The 21,456-nt window shown below is 37.2% G+C and overlaps 1 protein-coding gene across 3 annotated transcripts in view; it reads right to left on the bottom strand.

Annotated features, from left to right (window-relative positions):
* Positions 1-818: 818 nt before the first annotated feature.
* Positions 819-21,456, bottom strand: part of LOC124775022 (RNA-binding protein lark) — a 38,955-nt gene continuing 18,317 nt past the window's right edge. For 2 of the 3 annotated variants that reach the window (XM_047249785.1, XM_047249786.1), the window contains exons 6-9: positions 19,710-19,824; positions 19,322-19,629; positions 2,521-2,565; positions 819-2,016 (exon numbers count right to left, since the gene is read on the bottom strand). In XM_047249785.1, the coding sequence (XP_047105741.1) occupies positions 1,968-2,016; positions 2,521-2,565; positions 19,322-19,629; positions 19,710-19,824 (517 nt within the window). In that variant the 3' untranslated portion in view covers positions 819-1,967. Of the gene's footprint in view, positions 2,017-2,070; positions 2,380-2,520; positions 2,566-19,321; positions 19,630-19,709; positions 19,825-21,456 lie in introns of those variants that run through there. The other variant, XM_047249787.1, reaches the window with a different exon arrangement.

The raw sequence follows: 21,456 nt of genomic DNA, 5'->3' as shown, positions 1-21,456 counted from the left end.
TGTTTCTGAATACAACTAGTTTTGTAGACTTCAGTAGATATCAGCTGCAGCATGAACTGACAAGGAGAGAGTTCTTACACTTTGATAACCACTCACAGTGACATACTGCATTAAGAAAACACTTTTCCAAAACTGGAGAAATCACTGATGACTTTCAACAATATTTTTAAAAATTCTTCAAAACTGATGATTTCACTGTAGACAGAATTCATTATGAAATAACCAAAACTTGGTAAACTTTATAATGTGGACATTCTATTACTTGTCCTTGGGAAACAACCTATAATCATCCTCTTCAGCAACTGGTGCTAGCCTTGATATCATCCAAAACTCTCTGTGAACTATAGAACAAACGAGAAAAATTGCGAAAAATCTAAGTTTGGGTTTCTTTTTCTTTCTTTCTTTCCTTTTTTTAAAAATCTCTTGAAAATTTTCAGTTGTACGGAGGTGTTTCTTTCATTTCCAATACATAAAATTATATACTGTATGCCATACTATGAAATGAGGAGTAAGAGTGAGAGGGAAACACAAATTCACTCACAAATCAACAATATCAAGGAGGTGGGGGAGTGTAAACAAAACACTTTAGTTTATGAGCATGCAAGCAGCATGTTCCCCATGATTGGGCAGGACATCCATTTGTAAACTGGACAGCAACATACTGCAGCCAACCAAACATCCACTGAATTTGTCACATAATAAACATCAGTTGCTAATCAGCATCAAGAATAATTTTCAGAAGAAAAAAACTGAAATTACAGTAGGTCCCTCAAATTATTTTCGGAGCACAAGGGTAATATTAAAGAATCAGACATCACTTTGTAGAAAAAATGTATTTATGTAAAACAATACATACACACATTAAAACAGCTACAAATGGTTCTAACACACCTTAGATTACATAATTAAATCGACAAAGATTCCAAATATTGTAAGCTGCTGAAAAAAGGTGCTGATTTCCAAATAATGCCGAGAAATGTGTTTTATTTTTCCTCGATAAAGAAAACCACATCAAAGTAATATGGATACTTACTAATAAATATGTATAATCTATATGAATGCTAATCTGTAACACTAGATACACTTAGTAAGCAATGACAATGTGTGTCCTCTTCTGGACTGACTTCAGTTTGCCCAAGCTGGGATATATTTATCAGCCTACACAGCTATAAAATCTATCAATTATCTTTTTTTTTCACAAGTAACACTAAGATACTGGGAAATGAAAGAAATCTGAAACAATGTCATGATTCCTGTTTTGTTCCAATCAAAATATTCTACAAAGAATCTAGAACACAACCGGCAGCATACCTGTTCACATCTGTCGCGCTAATTCCACGGAACGCTTCCGACCGACATGCCGTGCGGGAAGCCTTTCTAAGTCGGATGTGTTCAACGTCTTTTGTAAGTACAGACTAACTGGTTCCTTATACACTTCTTTTCAATGTTGTAAGTACACAACTGTGTCAAAAGGGGATAAGTGGTCTAAGTGCAACTTTCTCTTTCAGTGAAAAAATGGACCGTGTTTAATTTTCTATGGAATGAGACTTCATAACAGGGTTAATAATATTTTGCTGAACACCAACAGCACGTAATGCACATGATCGTGAAGCAAAGAATGTGCCCACCCTACTTGTTGAACAAATGAACAGAAGAATTCTATTTCAAAAATTCTCCTTCAAAAATCACGAAGAGAAGAATGCTTAAAAGTAATGGTGTGGATGTATCAGACTACAACAATAATTATCTATCAAACAAGACAGAATATCTGAAATCTATCTAGCATGTTCAAAAAGAAACAAGAGAACAAAGGTGAGTTGCCCGTTACACCGTCACGCCGCGCCGCAACACAACAGGCGATTGTCTTCCGTTTCATTCCGGCCGAGGCTTCCCGCGTGAAAAATTTCACCGGACTTCGACGCTACGGACCGGCTTATAACGGCGACGGACAGGCGGATGATTGCGTCTTAATACGGTGCAAAGCGGCGAGGAGAGAGCGTTCCACGCGCGCCCGGTCTAATACAAAATAAATACACAATTAGCTGTAGACTTATCTTGAACAGGTGAGAATTACCGATAAAAAGGAAACAGAACACGTACTTACACAAGGTATAAAAAAAGTAAAACAAAACAAATAGGAGAGGAATATGAAGCTTACACAAGTCCAATCAAAGTTAGATGATGACTCATGAACTACAACAGAAAATAATAGTACAGAAACAGTGAACTGAGTAATTTACCCACAAAAGACAACTCTATGTTATGGACACTGCAGGAAAGGCTGTTTCATCAAATTTTCTTCTAAAAAGGGGACCAGATGGGGCATGCATTACTGACAAGGAGTTCAGTTACACCTAATTATTTCACAGCCAGCCTGAACTGGAAGAAAAAAAAAATGTTAAGCATTAACTAAAAAGTGAAGCAGGGATTGAATTCATGCTATTTTTACATGGGGGCAGCAAATAAACGCAGGAGTAAAAAAAAATTAATAGACAAACTTGTGTATTCATGAAAACTTACCTTCTTTCCTCAAAGCTATCACGACTGAAGTCTTCAAACATACGACTGAAAACAAGAAAATTAAAATGTTAAAACAAAAATCGGAATGAATTAACAATATGGCAATTACACATTAATACACCCTTAAACATTCTTTAATAGCCACTTTTAATCAAATTACAAAGATGTAAAATAACATAGGCACATACGTATATTATGTAAATTGCACTTGAATGGAAAGAGATTGACAAACATTTGCAGACTTGCAAAGAGAAGACTACCAGTTACAGGACACCATATGTTACGCTAACAATCAGAGGCACACACCTTGTGACCCACCATTTTTCATGAGCTTCAGCATGTTAATCACATGTACATGAAAGAAAATACAACTCTTTTGGAGATCTTATGCAGGATCTTTTTCAGATCAGACAGAATTGTTAAAACGCTAGAAAATAAGGATATTTTATTTAAACATTAGGCAACAACTCTTTTTCAACTGTAGATTCAATCAGTTGCAGTGGTAAATGTTCTTACTAATTGGTGTGGCAACAATATGGTACACAGCGTCTGCCTCCAGTTTACAATCAACTTGCATTCCCATGATTTGAAATTTTACTTCTTGCATTATTTATACTGCCATTTTAAATAAATTTTTCATTTTTGTTTCTCAAAGACTTTCGTTCTCCCGTAATTCCTCTCTACAAGAATTCTTACATAATTATATGCAAACACGAGGTTACTTTAGTAAATTAATACTTGGGGCATATCTGCTATGGGCTGGTATGAAATCTGACAGATCAAATGCCAAATTATTCTGTTGTACTACATGATCTGCAATAAAAATCTTTTAGCCCAGGAGAGATTCCAGCAGTATTTGTATAACACTTTTTGATCTTTCTCCTCCTCTTAACATTCTAAAGCAGAATATATTCTGTAGGGAGAAAAATAAGACAATGTAGTCCACATATACAAATGTATGCTGACAGTGTCCTCCTCCACAGTTAAAGCTTTTTGACTTAATACAAAATATTCTCACAAAAGTTTTTGCAAGAAGCAGAATTCCAATCCATGTACATATAACTTGACTGATCTGAACGCAAATTTCACATCATCTGGCCGCCCCAGTCAGCAAGAAATTTCCTTCTCAATTATATCTGCAACTGGTCAAAACTCACCAATTCCTTATAAGCTCTTAGGTATATGTAAAATATTTATATATGGCTCAAATTTCAACCATTTCAAAAAACACATTTTCAGAAACAGATGCTTACAAAGGAAACTACTCCCCATAGCGACACCCCCCCCCCCCCCCCGCTTTCGCCCAGATTTATTGGTACAACGGCCCATTGGACAGCCTGTCAAAAACTCAGCATATATCACATGTGGAAACTAGAGAAAGGTGTACCCAGTTGTAGATAAAAGAAGTGAAATAGGAATAGTGAATGGTCTGACTTTCAATGACTATGGTGTCATAGTAATTATGTGGTCATGGTGTTTGCCTCCGAAGGGGGAGATCCTGGTTCCAGTCACCCTCGTGACCCCCCCCCCCTCCCACCCACTCATGCAGAAAATTATGAACTGTCCCATCTGATCACTGACGTGTGTTTACTGTCTTCAAATCTGTGGGTTTATCGTGGTGTAACATCTGTTTACAACAGTGATATTTAACAAAGGAACCTCCACACATTCAATCTACACAAGTACCATATGTTATATCTCTTGCATTCCATTTTAGAAGTTTTTACTCTTTAATTCCTTCATTGTAACATAGTTCATGTGTGTTTACTTGTTGTTTACACTTCTGTGAGAGGTCTATGTGGCATCTCACCTGCTCTCAGTATTCATCACATTTACTAGCAACAGTAATATATTCTTACCACATGACCCAGATTCTATAACCAGTGTATAGTATGACAATTGTCAAGACTACATGAGATCAGACATGTCAATGACCCGACACACAGCTCAGAAATTAATGAAAAAATTTGGCACGAGGGAGGTTTGAACACAGATCTCCCATTTTGTAGTCCAACACTATGACCATATAACCATGTCACCATGGTTCTTGCAAGTCACTTGATGTTTCACACCTTGAAATTGCACCTTTCACCGTTTCTATTTTGCTGCTTTTTTCACAGTTCAGAATACCTTGTTTTCATGCTTGATCTGTGTTCAGTTTTTGACAGGCTACCCACTGAGCCATTTTACCAATGATGGGGGTGTGATGAGTTTCTCTTGTCAGTTGCTCACAGCCAGTTGTCTGCTTACAAGTTTAATGTAATTACATTTTCTATCTTCTTTATTTTTAAAATTATTGCATTTTACTACTAGTGTCAATTCCGAAACAAAAACAACGCCCTGAGATGATTTGTCAGTTGACATACATCCTCAACCTGACAATGTTTTGCACGAATTAACATACTGCATTTTACAAGCGAACAGTGATATTTACCAAAAAATTTATGGGAGTATTTAATGGACGAAAAATTCCGTGCAAGTGATCTAAAAAACACTGGCCCCTGTATCCAAGAACTAGTTAATATTACTCCCTTAACTGCACATTAACTTGCAATCCGTGTTTTCCTATCTACGTACTGTGACATTACTTTTTTTTTCCAACCAAGAATTTGAATAACTTTTAAAGTGTCTTTACATTTGACGAGACCACAATGTAATTGTTATCTTTCCATCAGAGACTTCGTCTTCTACAAAAGAATTTGTTGGTTTGCTCACTGTGACACTCCTGTCATTTGTCAGTCGTCCAAGCCCCCTACCCAACCAGCATTTTACGTATATTATGAAAAGTATATTGCAATCTTACATTCTGGCACAAACTTAACTAAGAAATTTAAGAGCGCTAAAAAATTAATACAGCACGGCTGTTAATCAAATAGAAATGGTGGGGGTAAGGTGCACAGAAACAAAGATGACGTATACTATGTGACAGAAACCAAAAGGATTACTTGCCATTTTCTCTTGTGTGCTAAATATTCAGTGTGGAATTTTATCATTTGTTGTCGTGACTATCTTTTAGATGTTATCCGTACTGATACTGAAAAGCAAACATGCCAGGTGAGTGTTGAGCAATAGAGAAATTGTGTTCTGTGAATATTTTTTTTCTAGAGATAAAATTATCTTAATCCCAAATGTGAATCGTACCCTGAATTGTCAATTGGCAAACCAGAGCAACTGAAGAAAATGATGTAAAACCAGAACACGCACATTAGTAATATTACAATAAATTAACCCACTCTTGACAATTAGAACAAAAAGTACGTACAGGAAAATAGACTGCTGATCCTACTGAATATTTAAAACATTGTTTCCTTTTTAGACAAACTAAATTGCCATTTATAAAAAACATGATCTCATCTCAACTGTAGTGCATTTATTAGGCTCCCTGATCTATTTTATTAATGCATCCAACATCTTGCCAAATACCACACAGTGACTCACTGGATTAACCCTTCAAGCCAGCAGTTTCTGTGCCAGTGCCATACTTCCTGGCAGTATTTTATGAGGCCAACTTGTACAGGAGCAAATTCAAATTTCCATAGTGCAGAAATCAGTTGTCAAAAATATATTAAATTCAGGAATTGTTAACATATCTTAATTACATTTAAAATAAACATACTGTGGTGTACCGTGAAGCGATCATACAGTCACACACAACTCTCCCTCTGAAAGCCCAACAGTTATGCTATGTAAGCTGAAATTTATACATTCATCTTAATTTGCCTTTTTGATGGCCTTAAAAGCAAAAGCAATGTGCACTGAAATATTATCAGTCTTCTAAATACAGGGTATATCAAAAACAATCATGTGATTTTAAAAAATCATAACTATTATGTTATTTGAGATATGGGCATGTGCAACCTACTGTTGTAAAGAGCAAACTCTCGAGTTGTGTGTTGTTCCTGCTAGGTAGCAGCAGTGTGTGCCCACTTCAGTTCTAGCAAAACTGGTGTCAGGACGACAAAGAGTTTTGCAGTGCGGGTTAGTAATAACCGTTCAACAGAACTTTCGTACTAAATATGACTTAGATCCTCTTACAGCAAAGAGCATTAGACAATGGCATGAACAATTCCAAGAATCAGGTTGTTTGTGTAAAGGCAAATCGCCATGCCGTCCCCCAAGTGCCTCACAGACGTTGAAAGCATCCGCTATAGTTTCACGAGGAGTCTGCAGAAATCCGTTCGCCGTGCAGCTGCGGAGTCTAATTTCATTCTTGGCAAGATGGAAGATGACCGATTTCTTACACACTTAGTCTTTAGTGACACGGCAACATTCCATTTAAATGGAAAGGTGAACCGCCAATGTGAAAATATGGGGCATGGAATAACAACATAAAAGTTGTACATGAGGGACTCTCCAAAATTTCTTTGTGCAGCTTCACAGGAAAATGTGTATGGTCCATTTTTCTTTGCCAAGAACACTAACAGGAAACATGTATCTCCATGTGCTTGAGAACTGTGTTCTCACAACTGGAGACTCATTGGAATGGCTTCATTTACCAACAGGATAGGGCACCACCACACTGGCACCTTGAAATGCAGGGATTTTTAAATCAAAGGATTACTGACCTCCAAGGTCACCAGACCTGACTGTATGTGATTATTTCTTGTTGGGGTTTATAAAAGACTGTTTACGTGCTTCCATTACCAACAAAAACAACTGCAACGAATGAACTGAGGCATTGCATAACGGCAGCTGCGGAAGCTATAACTCAAAATATGCTCACTACTGTATGGGAACAATTTTAATACCACACCGACATATGACACGCATCTCAAGAGGGAGGGGGGGCATATTAAACCCGGTGGTGGTAGCAAAGGGGCGCAGGGGAGAGGGAAGATAGTTTCCAATTTATCAAGAAACAAAATTCATTGTATATGTTTATTAGTTTGAGGAATTTAGACAGCCAATTCTATTTGATTCACCCTGTATTTTAAGTACCGCTACACAACAAAGCTCAATCTTTTTGTTTATTTATTTTTTTTAACAAGTGCCTTACTATTGCCTAAAAACATGCTTCTTATTGGCAAATAAATCATGAAAAGTTAAAATCTGATGCTCTATGAGAGCCACTTAAACTCCACATTGTGGTGAGGCTGCTTACTGGAGGAGATTAGCATATTTCAGATGATTATCGGATTGTGAGGCACTCGGCTGCGCGATTATCAGCACCCGTACAAATTCCCAGCCTTTTCTCAGTCCTATCTTGCCCCTTGCATGAATGATGAGGACAAAACAAACACCCAGTCATCTCAAGGCAGGTGAAAATCCCTGACCCCGCTGCATTAAGGGCCCATTACATAACCTATGTTTTATGAGCATCAAAAGAAGTGCGCCACAGAGTGTTAGCTTCACTTAAATATAACTCCCTGTCTGTAGTGCCATTTGACATGCTGTTACCCAGACAGAATAACATCTGACAGGACATGACACATTGAGCAAAGATTTGTTGGGGGGAGGGAGGGTGTTTGGTGCTTTTGCTCATCTGTCTGCAATGTTTCCCTCCATCCCTTTATTCCAGTTACCCTGCACAACACTAGTACTTCCTGCCTTAGTGAGAATAAGAGTACCTTGTACTGCTTAGGCAAGATATTGACAAGCTTTTAGTGTCCACAGATCACAGTATCAAAATATATGTTGTCAGTTACATATGCTTCAATCATATTTTAAGGGTACTGATTAAAGAAACATTAACATTTGAATATACTTCTTGGTTTCCTAATAACAGCATGAAATTCACTTAAAATGGAAGCTTCATAGTTAAATAGTTTTGGAAATATTTTGCTCAGACAATAATGAAATACTTAGCAGCCAAGAACAAGATATACCACTTACTCTGAACATTTTGTTGGCAAAACAAAATTAATGTAGTTCAGGCTGCAATTTTTTTTTCATATAAGGAACAAAGCTGATTACAATGTTTTGTCTGGAAAATGAGATCAATAATGCACCTTCAGAACAAAACACTTGAAAAGGTCGAAGAAACTATTGTATCACAAGGAACTGGCACATTGGCAGCCATATTTTTGGAAGTAAACGGAAAATAGTTTAAACTATTTCGATAAGCATTTATAGTAAGAATTTGATTTTATGGCACCTGACAGACCAAAATTCCATCAATGACAAAAGACTGAAGCAGAAAGAAATTCCACAATTTTTGGAACTGCTAATTACATGTACAGAAATTTCATCACAACCATGAACCACACAAAAACTGTTGGCAAAGACGAAACTATTAATAGGCAAAACAAGGATTAGCAAAAGAAAGGGATTCTGCTTAGTGTGAACAAATTTTTTGGAAAATTTTCAATTCCAATTAAAAAATGTAGTACTTTTGCTGTTTATTGTGATCAAAAAATGGCTCCTTTATGTGCCATTTGTTGTTAGCAAATGGTCTACACTAAATTAACTGTAGGGCACGAATGCTGGATTACATGTAAAGCAGCAAGGGACATTGAGCAGGTAAGGAATTTTCCACCAAGTGTGCATACACACTTTTTACGGGTTTCTGTTGGCAGCACTGGTGGTAGCAGCTCCACAGTATGGGCTTATCTGTCCGTGATTTTAAGAACAGTAAGGAACTGGACTAATTCCACAATTTCTGAGCAAAGTATATTGCCAAATATTCCAGTTTACCAGTTATATATTACAAACAAATTTAAGCGAATCTCCAATTTTTGTACAGTAATTCCAAACCAAATTTAATACAATAAGGTTTCTGGCAGTGAGTAGATATGAAGAAACAATCTTCAGTAAGTGGAGGCAGTGTACTCAAGAATGACATACACTGAGCGAACCTCTGAAATATCGAAGTATCAAATGACTCAGTCCACTAGAAACAACAAAAACTTTACCCTTCAGAACACTGGCATCACCACCTACCTGAGTGATGACTGTGTGGTGTGTACGGGGGGCAGGGGACATCCACCCAAATATTTTTTTGAAAAGCAATTTCAGTTTCTTCACTCTTTGTTAACAACAAGTGATACCACTGACCAAATATACTCAAGCTTAAGTAATTACTTATGAAAAGCTCTTGTGCAGTAAGAATTATTGGTTTGCAGATTCATTAACATGCCACCAGTGTATCAGTTATAGATGTTTGCCAGATGAAATTTTTGTACTTTTCCTGCTGCTGAAAACTTGCCATTAACCTGGGACCAGTCGCACACAAGTAATAATCTCTGTTACAATATGAGTTTACCAAACAATGTGCTGCTCGAATGCTGCCCGAGATGGACTGCATTAGTGTAATGTAAAGGGAAATTGGCTTGCAAAATTGGATTGTACTGTTTTCGTTTAAAGTACAAAATTTTCACACTATGATGATTAAATTAAATTATGATTATATAATTTTAAATTATGATTATATAAATAATCTGTGTACTTTAATTGCAGGTTATTTGCAGAATTCCATTATCCACAGTTTTCAAATCCCTGATTACTGCAGACAATTTAGAGTTTATGGTATTTGCATTTCCAATAAAAATCAAGCACAATTTACTTTAAAAAAACTATTCAATTTGAAACAGTTTTTGCTGTTTAGTACAGAATAAAGAATCATACACACGGTGTCAATAAATTTAAATGTAAATATAAATTTTTTATACTTTGTCACTGCAAAACTATTTCAAATTTATACACTTTGGAAGTTTTAAGTGCCACAACAATGTGGCCTGATGTATCTCGAATACTCTGAAGAGTGGTTTTCAGGTCCTACCTTCTTCAAGGGGGTCTTACATTTAGACTCCCTGTGGTTATACCCTTCCTATTGAGGTCCCTTTTCAATAATTTAGAGTGTAACGCACACAGAATACAACCATCACCCAGTCCTAATACTCAATGGAAGCCGATTTGTTAACTTTTGTTTATCTTATGTGATTGTTTTAACACTAGAACACTCAGTTTCATAATGACCTTTTTCAGTTTTCACATAACTACATTTCACACAATGATTGGCGTAACATTTCCTGTCATGAGTTTTATTCATTTGTTACCTATTTTCAATGTTCTGAAAACCACTGCATTTCAGACAATTTATAATTTTTCTGTAGGTTTCAGGTGTAATACCCAGGGTTGTCACACTCATCCCTTTATTGGAATACTGTAATTTCATACACTCCCAAACTTCAGTTATCTTACTTTGTAATGGAATAATTAACTTCTGTTCATGTTACGACGGTATGAATGGACAAAAAATTATTCAGCAACTTATGTAGGAACTACGCACTGTACATGAACAGTCGCTCACCTCGTAGGACCTCAGAATATTACGAAAAGAATGAAAATGAGGTAGCACAGAAACGCCATACATTTCAAGTTCTTAAACTGTGCAAGTGTAATAAAACCATTTACAAGTGTAATGTATGTGTGAAGAAGGCTTGTGGAAAATGCACAAGAAACTGAATACAAATGTCAATTGGGTATAACCTAGCTAAAATTGCTGTAAACCTGAATAGTTCCATTTTTCTATGCAATTACATTTGTAAACGCAAAGAGTTTGGGCAGAGATCTCTGGCCAAACTATTTGCCTTTACAAATGTGTGTGTGTGTGTGTGTGTGTGTGTGTGTGTGTGTGTGTGTGTGTGTGTGTGTGTGTATACCTGTCCTTTTTTCCCCCTAAGGTAAGTCTTTCCACTCCCGGGATTGGAATGACTCCTTACCCTCTCTCTTAAAACCCACATCCTTTCGTCTTTCCCTCTTTCCTGATGAGGCAACAGTTTTTGCAAAAGCTTGAATTTTGTGTGTGTGTGTGTGTGTGTGTGTGTGTGTGTGTGTGTGTGTGTGTGTGTGTGTGTGTCAAATAAAAGCACTAAAATATGATAATTACATACAATTTTGAAACAATTTGGAACATTGTTATGTAGAAGGGGTCGAAATCACCCCTCCAGGCATTAGAAAGGGCAGGAAAAGCTGTGCGTTCTACTGGTAGAGTGTATGATGTACTTAAGCAGTACAGTCAATCTGTGGAATTCCAGTTTACTTCAGTGAAATACTTCAGAAGTAATAGAAAGTAAAACTGACAAATTTGCAGATTTCTGATTTAGTGTTTAATTCAATGGTACTAGGAAATTAATTGAAAACAGCGTCAGGACGGACACACACACACACACACACACACACACACACACACACACACACACACACACAAAATTATCACAAACTCCGCATGCAATGGAAACATTTTACCAAAAAGGTTTTCACCTTCATGCTCTCTTGGAATCACCAACTAAAGTCCATTTACAAAGAATTAGTCATTTTCAACTAACAACAGAAAGAAAATGGTGTGGAACGGAAAAACTTAAATACTGTCCATCATCAGAATACTATACGAAGTTTGCTTCTTTCTTCCAGAATAATTTGGTGACAAGTTATTACTATTTCTGGCTAGAAGCAACCATGAAAAAAATCTCCCACAGTTACAAGCAAATCACCACCACCATTTTGATCCTCACTACCAAGTTTAACTTGGTTTCTTCGTAAGTGATCACATGACTTGTCCATCTGGCGTCAAAGTCAAGAGGATAAATTTTTTCCATAGTTTTAGTGAAACAGCTAATAGCTTTTTTGGTGATTCTGTACCAGCGAGCATTTGCACCCGTACCAGCGAGCATTTGCACCCAAGTCCCAAAAAGGGTGACTTGTGCAATTCATATGATAAAAATGCTTGAGAAATTTCATCACCTTTGAAATTGAGGCCACCTGTTAATTTCTCTACCTCTGCACCCATCTTCACATCTGCAACCATGACACTGATACTGCCTTAAATGTGAGGTAGTGATATGTTCTTAACATACCTAGTTTTAAACTGTCAATGCCTGCATTTCATTTTAATCAATGTTAACATAGAAAATTGGTATGCTGTTTGCATTTCATCCTCCATATCACCTCCGTCATACTGCTACATTCTCATGGAGGTAAATAGTAAGCAGATCCAATTTTATGTGGTATACATTTGGACACATTGCTACATACACCTTATAAAAATATGGACCCAATGTTCCACACTTTACATTTCAGTCAAAAATTTTAATCCAGGCACTCAATAGTCTGGGTTTTTGAACTCCAATCCCCAGTGTGATTTTTGTGCCTTCCATTCGTTCTAAATGGTCAGTTCATTCCCTGAAAGCATTTTAAGAAAATACTGGCTTGTGGATGTTATGTGCATAGCTTTTGGCATTTAGTAAAGATATTTTTAGTATACTGCTCAAGCACCACTTCATTTCTTTCCTATCTCAAATTAACGTTCCAACTGTATTTAACATCTGAACTTTGCCTTTCCTCACTTATTGACAAATTACTCAATCCACCACACGTATACCAATTAATGCTTTTCTCATCAAGATTTTACAAAGTAAGAGACAAAAATTATACTATTTACCTTAAGCACTGAGTTTTGGAAAATAATTCAAGTTCATGTCACATTATGAGTGATACTGTTGCTTCATACACTAATGATACTAGGAAGTAAATTACAATCACACTTCCCAGAATTTCTAATCCAGGAAACGAATTCTATGATTTGCATTAAAGTTAAAGTTGCCAGAATAATATAGCAGCTCACATCATAGCATTTAATAATACAAACTAGTTTTAAATTGAGGGTTATATCCAGGAATGTGCTGCACCAATGTACATTAAATAAAAATTATGGTGAAGCAAGAAATTTAGTGGTGAAAACTGATACACTGCTTACACTTGCAAGCTTTCACGAACATTATACAGCTGAAAGACATCATATGAAAATCTAGCATTTCACAGCCATGTTTATTGGGTAATGTGTGATTTTGACGAGTTTTAACAAAAGACAACTCTCATTCCACCTGTTTTGACGATCTCTTTCACACTGAAGGTGGACAATTAAAGATTCTCTCTGTACTGTCAGCATTCTAGATACAGACTTATTTTAATACCAGACTTTAGTGTGGGTGACAAATCTCAACCAAAAATGGGTCCCAGGTTAAATTCCCAGCCGGGTTGGGGATTTTCTCTGCCCATGGACTGGGTGTTTTGTGTTGTCTTCATCATCGTAATCATTATCATTTGTGACAGTGGTCAGACTGGGCTGTGAAAAAATTGGGTCTTTGTACAGGCACTGACGACCACACAGTTGAGTGCCCCACAAACCAATCATCATCATTGACACAAAAAAATAACATAATGAAATTTTCAGAATAAATTCTGTCTAGGTAACACATTTTAAGTGATTAACATTGCAAGACCACAGGTTAACGAAAGCACGAGATAGGCCATTGCAAATGTGAAATGCTGATACATTAATAACTGGTATAGCAGCTGCAATGTTTAATGCAAGCACGCAAATGCGCTTGTAGAGAGTTGTACAGGTGCCGAATGTCAGTTTGTGAGACGGAGTGCCACATTTGTTGCACTTAAGAAGTTGGCCAATGCAGGGATGGTTAATGCTGCTTGTGGATGACACTGGGGGTGTCTTACTGGAGACAGATTTGGGGATCAAACACACCAAAGTAACATGTCGACTCACTCTCGAGCATGTTTGGTTACAACAGTGATAGGAGGTGAGCATTATTCTGTTCAGAAACACCCCCTGGAATGCTGTTCATGAGTGACAGCACAACAGGAGAAATCACCAGATTGACGTACAAATTTGCAGTCGGGGTGTGTGGGAGAGTGCCATTACACAGGTAGATTGGTTGCAGACACTCAACTGACCTCTTGCTAACCAAGACAACCATCATTGGCACCAAAGCTGAACCAGCTGCCGTCAGAAGATACAATAGACCTCCACCCTGTTCTCCAATGACTTCTCACTTTACATCACTAACAAGGGGAGGCCGCCAATTGTGAAATTCAGATTCGATTATATATATATATATATATATATATATATATATAAACAAAGATGTGACTTACCAAACGAAAGCGCTGGCACGTGGATAGACACACAAACATACACACAAAATTCAAGCCTTCGCAACAAACTGTTATCTCATCAGGAAAGAGGGAAGGAGAGGGAAAGACGAAAGGAAGTGGGTTTTAAGGGAGAGGGTAAGGAGTCATTCCAATCCCGGGAGCGGAAAGGTCTTTAAATATGTCTGCTTGTGTCTGTATATGTGTGGATGGATATGTGTGTGTGCGCGCGCGCAAGTGTAAACCCGTCCTTTTTCCCCCTAAGGTAAGTCTTTCCACTCTCGGGATTGGAATGACTCCTTACCCTCTCCCTTAAAACCCACTTTCTTTTGTCTTTACCTCTCCTTCCCTCTTTCCTGATGAGGCAACAGTTTGTTGCGAAAGCTTGAATTTTGTGTGTATGTTTGTGCGTCTGTCGACCTACCAGCACTTTCATTTGGTAAGTCACATCATTTTTGTTTTTAGATATATTTTTCCTACATGGAATGTTTCCCTCTATTATAACACACACACACACACACACACACACACACACACACACACACACACACACACACACACACACTATTAAAGAATTGCTTATGCATGTTGGTGAAGGCTGATCGGTCTCCAATTGTACCGCCTCCATTTTTCCCTTTTTTTAAACAGGGTGTACCAAAGCTCTCCCGTCCGCACTGATTTTCGACGATGTTATAAGTTGCGCTAGGGACCGCATCTACCTTCTTTCGAAGGTAGCATGCAACTACGCTGTTATGCGGCGGCTCGTTTCGGCCCATTCAACATCTGTCCTTCAAGTGTAACGAGCGAGTAATGGAGTTTATATTTCATACCTGCCACAGCAAATTTGTGTTCGTGGTGTCTCTATTCTAATTCGAACATCTGACTTACGCTATACGTATTCGTTTCGGAATATTGTTTCTACGTCTTCCGTTAACTATACGTGGATAACATTATGAAGATAATTAACAACATTTGTGAAATACAACTTTGTTTGCGGGAAACAATGATGTTCGAAGTCGCCAGTTTTTCCATGACAAACGACTTTCAACAACTTATTATATGCATAATTGTTGCACCTGATTGCTGGGAATTATATATATATTACACCTCTGGCCATGAGCTTTTATTATGCGCAGTATGAATCGAATCTGAATTTCACAATTGGCGGCCTCCCCTTATAAGTCGCAAATGGTAGTGGTTTGGATCCAGTCAAATGCACGCTACACTGATGCCAACTGCTGCTGAAATTGCCATTGAAGATGCAGTATCATGCACCAGAACCATATGCCAAACACAATGGTCTTGCCTCTGGTGCCACATGGCTGTCTGCAGCCCAGTCTTCTTGCAACCGTACATTCTCGTGATCGCTGCTGCCAGTTCTCTCTACAATATCACAGGATCATCCAGCTTCTCGTAGCACTCTTATGTGACCTCGTTCAGACTGACTGTTTATGGAGTCTGCCATCAAAGGCATTCTTGACTAACCAACTCACCATGTCCAATCTCAAAGGTAGCTGACACTCATGACCATTACAGTATATATTTAAAGCAAACTATTTACATCCTCAAAGTGACACCACCACCACCTTTCTTACGTCACTCATCAAATAAGAATAGACATTTTTCAGATGTAGAAAAATGCCAAGTTTCATTTATGTCACACAACTTCTTGGTGTTGAAATTTTTTCCCATCTTTGTATATTATAAGGCAATGGGACTTCCGTCTGAACAGTGAACATACTGGACAAAAAATCAGAAATTATCAAAGTAAACAAGAGCACCTTACCATTAATTCAATTAGCAATATAACATTACCTAATTCACAAAAGAGTCGAGCTTTCAAACATGTCAGATGTATATTTTAATAGCAACTTAGTAGTTATTCTAAAAGTCTAAGCTTGCCTTGGTGTTCGGTTATAGAAGGTGAGTATCAGTAACACTGATCTATTGAGCCACACTGCTTTGTCTGCACTTTCATTAATGCAGTTAGCCATATTATGCAGTTCGGAGACACTATAATAACTGTTTCGTTTAAATGATAGCATCCTCCACTGGATAAACAAAATCACTCCTCTGAAATATACAAAGCCATTCTGACAGTTCTACACTACAGCATAAGCCTTAAGTGAACATGGAAGGGGTGGTACAAACTACAACTGTTATTGTAAACCCATTCAATCTTTAATCACAGTGGGAAAATGTTACTATACAAACTTCGAGCAAAATTCAGAAAAAATAACTTTTTCAGAATGAACTAGCCTCTCACTACATCTTTTCCTGCTTTGAATCCAATTACGTTGTCCATATACTTTACAGAAAACGAAAAAAAGGGTCGGATAATAGTTGATAAATTATGAATAAAAACCAATGACTAGTTTCTCAAATGTTGCAATATTTCCATACTCCACAATCACATTTCAGCCCAACTTTCATCTATACCAGCCAGTGAATTTCCTGATCACAGGACAAAACTTACGTTTTCTGAATAGCACATTCCCCACAAACTGTGATTAAAATGTGTACTTGAGCAAGTAAATGGCAGTGTAGTTAAAACTACACAAATTTTATATTAATTTCAAAGAAGTGACTTCAGGAGCATAAACTGAATAGTAGCTGCACATTTACAGATGTGCAATGGAGTAGTTTTGATTCATAGAAGTATGTTAACATATTTAACTGATTTATTGTTAAGTAGTCAACTGTGTTAACTTCAAGGATTGCAGTCACTTCAAGAAACTTTACTCTCCCAATGGATCCACGAACTACAGTTCTCAAAAATGGATCACTATGGAGGCAAGGAAAGTAGGCTCCAAAAAAGACTTCATCTATGAAAATGCTCACTACTTTGCATGCATATCAATTTCACAAAACTAATTACTGAGTAACATGCATTGTTTTGCATGCTAATAAGGTTCTGGGTATACAGTAAGCAATGACTGAAAAAATGGAAACTATTTCTTGGAAATTCATACAACAGTGTCCTGAAAATGCATGTGACTATCTTCATGAAAATACTGCAATTCAAAAAGAGCCTAATTTCCTCGCCCAGGGTTAAATGTGTGCCAAGACAGTACGCCAAATTTAAGCATCACAAACACGGTTATTTTAATTTAGGTATCTTTATTTCTTATTTGTTTACATGTGTATTTGTACAAGTACACTTAGAAAGCAAAATGTAAAATCTTTACTTTTAAAAATACTGATACCACCACAACTGACATTAAGTATATTTTTATCACATGCATCAAGACTGTTGTGAAAATTCCAAGAGAAACGAACTAAGGATATGGGTTCCAACGTCAAGTGTGTGTTTTATTCCTGGTGTCTAATATAACACCATCTCAGATTTTTGCAGGTCACAACTGGTGAGTGTGCCTCAACAACCAACTACTCTATGAAGGTTGTCAAAGCATCTAGTACCTAAATTTTATAAGCATCTGTTCAGCACAATCTTCAAGCACATTAATATATATTTAAATCACTGACACGCCATCAGTGACATGCTAACCTGAAAACCTGTCACAGTTTTAATAACTGCTACAGAAATTACTGTTCAGTAAGCTTATCACACAAATTGAAAATTCAGTAAATATTTAATGCATTTATATCTAGTGCATTACAGTCCTCTAAAACAAAATGTCACGAGAACCTCTGCTGGACAATTCTAGTGCGTTTTTGAGCCCTACAGTATTTTCAGACATGACTTACCACCGAAATTTGTGGAAATTACATTCATTAATTACATACAGTGGACAACATACTGTGAAGCGTTAAGTTCATATTAATTTTTCAGATTTTATATATGCATATAAAATTTAATGACAAAACCAAATGGAATACTCATTACCCAAAAACAATGCTGCCATGCTTTCAGCTCACACTGCAACCAATCCGAGATTTTAAACAAAGAAATGTAAAACAAAAAGTGAGTATTTACCCTTATGCAGGTATGTCCATTTTGAAATTATTTTAAGAAATACAAGATGAATATTTTTCTTTTGGCAATTATTTTTCACTGAAGAGTAAATAATCTCAACAAAGAGCAAAGTCTTTAGGAGCCAAACTACTACTCCACATACAAAGCACACTGTACTCACACAACAGCAAAATTGTACACCAACCTGTGCAGAATTATTATTACAATAGATATTTCTAATGCAGGTGTATTACGTTTTACCTTCAAACACAAAAATACTTTGTTATGTATAATAACTAATATAAAAACATGTAAAGGCTCCATACAGAAACACTGATCTTGTTAAATGCATTAAGTACACACATGTAATGAGTGAGGGTTTATCATTTAGGTATTCAAACACTGTCTTTACGCCATGCACTGTACAATACTCTTCACACAATTTTCAAACAATATACAAAGCTTATTGAACACCATCAAATTAAATGAATACATGTGATGATTTCATGGCTCTGTCATCAAGCCTAAAAAACCTAGGGAGTATTTTTCCAGAAATATCAAACTGAAAATTTCACAAGCAAATGGTTGCGTCTAGCTGAGGCAAAGTTTTTACTGTACAAGAGCTAAAAAATCTAAGGCTTGGATTAAGACTTGTGTGTTCACACACACACTAGAGTAATACGAATTACTTGAGGCACAAGTATTTCTTGAGTTTTGTATAAAAAGATCTGTTGCAAATTTTTTTTCCCCAGTGCCTATTACCTTTTCTATTCTTTACAGTAATAGAGCAACTGTTCAGGTTTTAAAAACTCACATGGTGCACTATACACTGGACTTTCATGAATGGTCCACAACTGACATTAGAAAATAGTTTCAGTTACAGTTTTTAGAAAACCTAAAAACTGCTCATGCATTCACAACAGTTTCCACTCAAACCTTCACTGCACGAATACATTCTGCAGTGGGTGTTACACAACATACTATAGAGAATTCTCTTACCTAAATCGACTTGGTGGAACAGCAGATGATGATGGTGATCGCCGACTGAAAATACTATACTCTGAACTTGGGCGATCATAAACTGGTGAATCTCTAACAGATCCAACAGGTCCTCGCAGCCCAATGGGAGGTGGTGGAGGGAGAGCATCCCTTGGCCTGGGAGGAAGTGGTGGTGGGGGTAAAAATTCTCGGCCACGAAGTGATGGTCCCAAGTCACGAGGAGGAAGAGGGGGGAACCTACGCTCGAACATGTCACGTGGTGAATCTTCAAATCTGTTTCTGTCATAGAAACCGTCATATAAGGGGTCCTGTGAACAACGAAGAGTGTGAAATAGCACAAGATCATAATGTTCTCTAATAGTGTTTTAAGCAATTAAGTGGTATTTACCCTCATTCCAAATCTGCCCATCATTCTGTCACGCAGGAATGGTGGAGGTGGTGGAGGAGGATATGGTTCTCTGCCAAAAATAGGGCCTCTGAAACCATTCCTGTCCGGTCCTAACCTGGAAAATAAAGACAAACACTATATACAAGCTGATGAAATATTTGTTAATAGCAAAGAAAAATTTACTTCTGTTAACCCTCAATTATGACCTATTTTAACCTAATATAAAATACAGAACTATACTTCTGGATCATATTCATTTTAAGAAAAGATTCTACAATTCCCTAAGCTAGCAGTGCTACCATCTCCACTTTTCTATCAGATGTGTTGAGGTCGAGTGCTAGATGTCGTAGCTAACAGAACATCCAAAAGTGTTTAGCAACACATTTTATAAAATATAACAACATCATGAATGATAAATTCAGACTTAAAAGTTAAACAAAAGTGGTATGATGCAAATAAAAAATAAGACATCAATCTCAGTGGTTTAAAAGTTTCATCTGAGTGACTGTGAGCAAAACCTGAACAGATTAAGTTAAAACTACTATAACCAGATTCCACTGGATACTTTTACATTTTTTTGTGTGTGTGCATGGGCTTGCTATCTAACCACCCACACAGAGCACATTCCAACCAGGTTAAACTACAAACTCCCAAGGCTATCTGTACCAGCTTCCGACAAAAATCTAACTTGCTTCAGGAGGCTACAGGTACAGCATGCGAACCACACAAAATCAAGTTCACGAAGGCAAAAGAAAAATTCACAAAAGGGAAAAATAAATAGAAACCCTGACAGAATAGGTGGAAATGCTCCAATAAGCCATTCTGGAGACTATGTTTGTCTTAGAATAAGTGAAACACTGAAAACACACTTCGCTTTTACACTGTGTAACTTTTGTAATGTAAGTTTTGTTGACATTTCGTAACTGATTACTTAAATTTAATTTCTGGATTTTTAAATCCAAATCACTGATGTAAGCATATTATCAAAACACTGCACATAATAACTGCGAGTGTCTGTGGCTTGTTAAAAGTGGCAGTGGCAGCAAGTTACATTTGGTGGGCACAGAGGTGTGCAGATAAACTGACCACCCGGAACTGGTTTACTATAGCACAAAGGAAAGAGGGAATGAAATGAACATGTAAGACATGCATAGGAAATCTGTATTTTTGTTAAGCCAACAATGTAGGAAATATAAGATTGCTATCTACCGTAAAGGAGACAAGTTGCACATAGGTACAGTTAACAGAATTACACAAAGTTTTCGGCCACAGCCTTCATCAGCAGAGAGGAAAACGAGAAATACACCATTCATACACACAAGCAAGCACACATTACCACCAACTCCAGCTGCTCAGGCCTGAATTTTTGGCTTGAGCTGTCAGTCTTATTAGTGTGAATGGTGTGTGTGTTTCTCTGTTTCCCTCTGCTGATGAAAGCTGCTGCAGCCAAAAGCTTTGTGTATCAACTGTATCTTCAACATTTTGCGGCCCTATCAGCAACTCTATAAATATTAGTTTTAATTATCAACAGCCTTAGTTGCACCGTTTACCTAGAATTTACCTAAGTTTCAGTCGGGACAACCCAATCTCCTTCAGAATAACAGTTAACTACAGTTTATCCATAGTGGACATTGTCAAGCTAAAACTATAAATCCACAGATCATCGCCAGACTGTAAAAACTTATCTGAAACTGCCTCAGCCCCACTTCGCAACCGTGATGCAGCAGCCACAAAGTGGAGCCCAGGG

The sequence above is a fragment of the Schistocerca piceifrons genome, chromosome 2, assembly GCF_021461385.2.
Source record: "Schistocerca piceifrons isolate TAMUIC-IGC-003096 chromosome 2, iqSchPice1.1, whole genome shotgun sequence".
In the NCBI taxonomy this organism is placed as follows: domain Eukaryota; kingdom Metazoa; phylum Arthropoda; class Insecta; order Orthoptera; family Acrididae; genus Schistocerca; species Schistocerca piceifrons.
The sequence above is the reverse complement of the archived record's forward strand: the minus strand, read 5'-3'. Positions and strand labels throughout refer to the sequence as shown.